Below are 1,736 nucleotides of genomic sequence, written 5' to 3'. Positions count from 1 at the left end.
TGCAGTTCCCATTTAGGCCCTGCCACCTCCCCACCCGCCCAGCGCGGCGCTTTCCGCGCCCACGCGGCCGGGAGCGGGCTCAGAGCCCAGCGGAGAGGCGGCACTGGGCAGAGGGGGGGACGGGCCGCCCCGGACACGCGCAGCCCACGGAAGCCGCGGGGCAGCGCAAGCTGGACAAAGACCCCACGTCCCTGTTCCCCGACATCCACCAAGTTTTTTTAACTGCTCCCAAGCGCCGGGGCAGAACCTGTGCTCCGCCTCTCCAGCAGCGCTGTGGAGGGCTGATGGTTCTGGTTTAACACTTGGCTGGAGGCAGCAGTTTTTTTCCCATCCGCAAATTTCAAGGCTCTCAAACCCAGCCAAAGCACTGGCTGTCTATTCCTTGGAAACACGGGAATCATTCTTCCCTGCCTTGCAGGGATGACCCTCCTTTTCCCTGATTTCCCAGGGGTGAATACGGTGAGCCCCCTCTGCTGCCGTTTCAGCCCCGGTGACGAAGCAGCACGTGCCTTGGGACCACCGGTCCCCGAACCACATTCCCGACAGGACCCTTCCGTTCCGGACAGGCTCTGGCCTTCCCCAGCTGGTTCACCAAGACGCTGCCCGCACACAGCGTGCCAGACGTGGGCACTGCCGTGTCTCGCGGCGCTCGCGTGGTGAGCAGAGCCACTTCGGAAGGAAATTCTAGTCCCTTCTCCTCATTTTATTCCTTCTCTCTGTATTTCTTCTCCACGTTTTCTCCCTTCCCCCTTCCTGCTCGCAGCTGGGAGTACTACGTGAACGACGCGCCGCGGATCGTGCTGAACAAGCTGGAGAGCTGCGGATACCGGGTGGTGGGCATGACCGGCGTGGGGCAGACTCTGGTGTGGTGCCTCCACAAGGAATAGCGAGGAAGGCGCCTGCGTTCCACCTGGACGAGATCCTGCTGGTGCTCGTCTCACGCGGGACCGACAGCAAACCTGGCCCCTCAATTCCTTTCTGTTCCAGACTGCAGGCATGGGGGGAGGAGCGGTGTAGAGGCAAAACTTGACCCAAAGGCAGCGTGCCCCTCCCTGCCGCTTCACGCGGGCAGGGGAGCAAGGGACGCCCCGTCCCACGCAGAAGCGGGGTCTCTCTGCCGTCACTGGAACAACAACCTGGCAAATACCGTCCTTGTACAGGTTAATCCCCTCCTGCTGAGCTTCCTCCAGCGCACGCCACGCCAGCACACCCGCCCGCCTGTTCCTCAGGGCCGCCCCGGGGGGGTGCGGGGCCGTGAGGTCAGGGCACCCCTTCTCCCAGCCCACGGGGGCAGGGAGGGGAGGCCAAGCGTGGGTGGTGCGTGCCGTCTCATCCCCAAAACGCACACGGGAGCTCCTAAACCCACCCGGTGCTCTTTGGGAATGAGTTCACTCGGCAGCGAGGCCCGCTTCTCTCCTGAAATGACCGCGGTTAGCAGCAGCATCACCTTCACCCCCCGAGTGCCACACGCGAGCACACACGTCGTTCCCAAACCAGCCTGAGCAGCACAGAAAGGTCTTGTGAATGTTCCAGGTACGGGCTCTGTGATCTCAGCAGCGGCTGCAATGCGCCGCTGTTTGGGACTGTGTTTCCATCCTGCTGTAGGGGTAACGCCAATAAAACACTTCCCTAAAGACACCACTGTCTGCCCGTGGGTTGTTTTAAACAGTTGTCGCCAAAGCCTTGGAATCATGGAACAGTTTGGGTGGGAAGGGACCTTAAAGATCATCCAGTTC

The 1,736-nt window shown here is 61.8% G+C and overlaps 1 protein-coding gene across 1 annotated transcript in view; it reads left to right on the top strand.

Moving 5' to 3' along the window:
- The window catches only part of GCHFR (GTP cyclohydrolase I feedback regulator), a 1,478-nt gene extending 591 nt beyond the window's left edge, over positions 1 to 887 (top strand). Inside the window, exon 2 of the mRNA XM_010157252.1 lies at positions 764 to 887. Within this exon, the coding sequence (XP_010155554.1) occupies positions 764 to 887 (124 nt within the window). The remainder of the gene's footprint in view (positions 1 to 763) is intronic.
- The last annotated feature ends 849 nt before the right edge of the window (positions 888 to 1,736 follow it).

This window comes from Eurypyga helias, unplaced genomic scaffold (genome assembly GCF_000690775.1).
Source record: "Eurypyga helias isolate BGI_N326 unplaced genomic scaffold, ASM69077v1 scaffold35808, whole genome shotgun sequence".
NCBI classification, from domain to species: Eukaryota; Metazoa; Chordata; class Aves; order Eurypygiformes; family Eurypygidae; genus Eurypyga; species Eurypyga helias.
The sequence above is the reverse complement of the archived record's forward strand: the minus strand, read 5'-3'. Positions and strand labels throughout refer to the sequence as shown.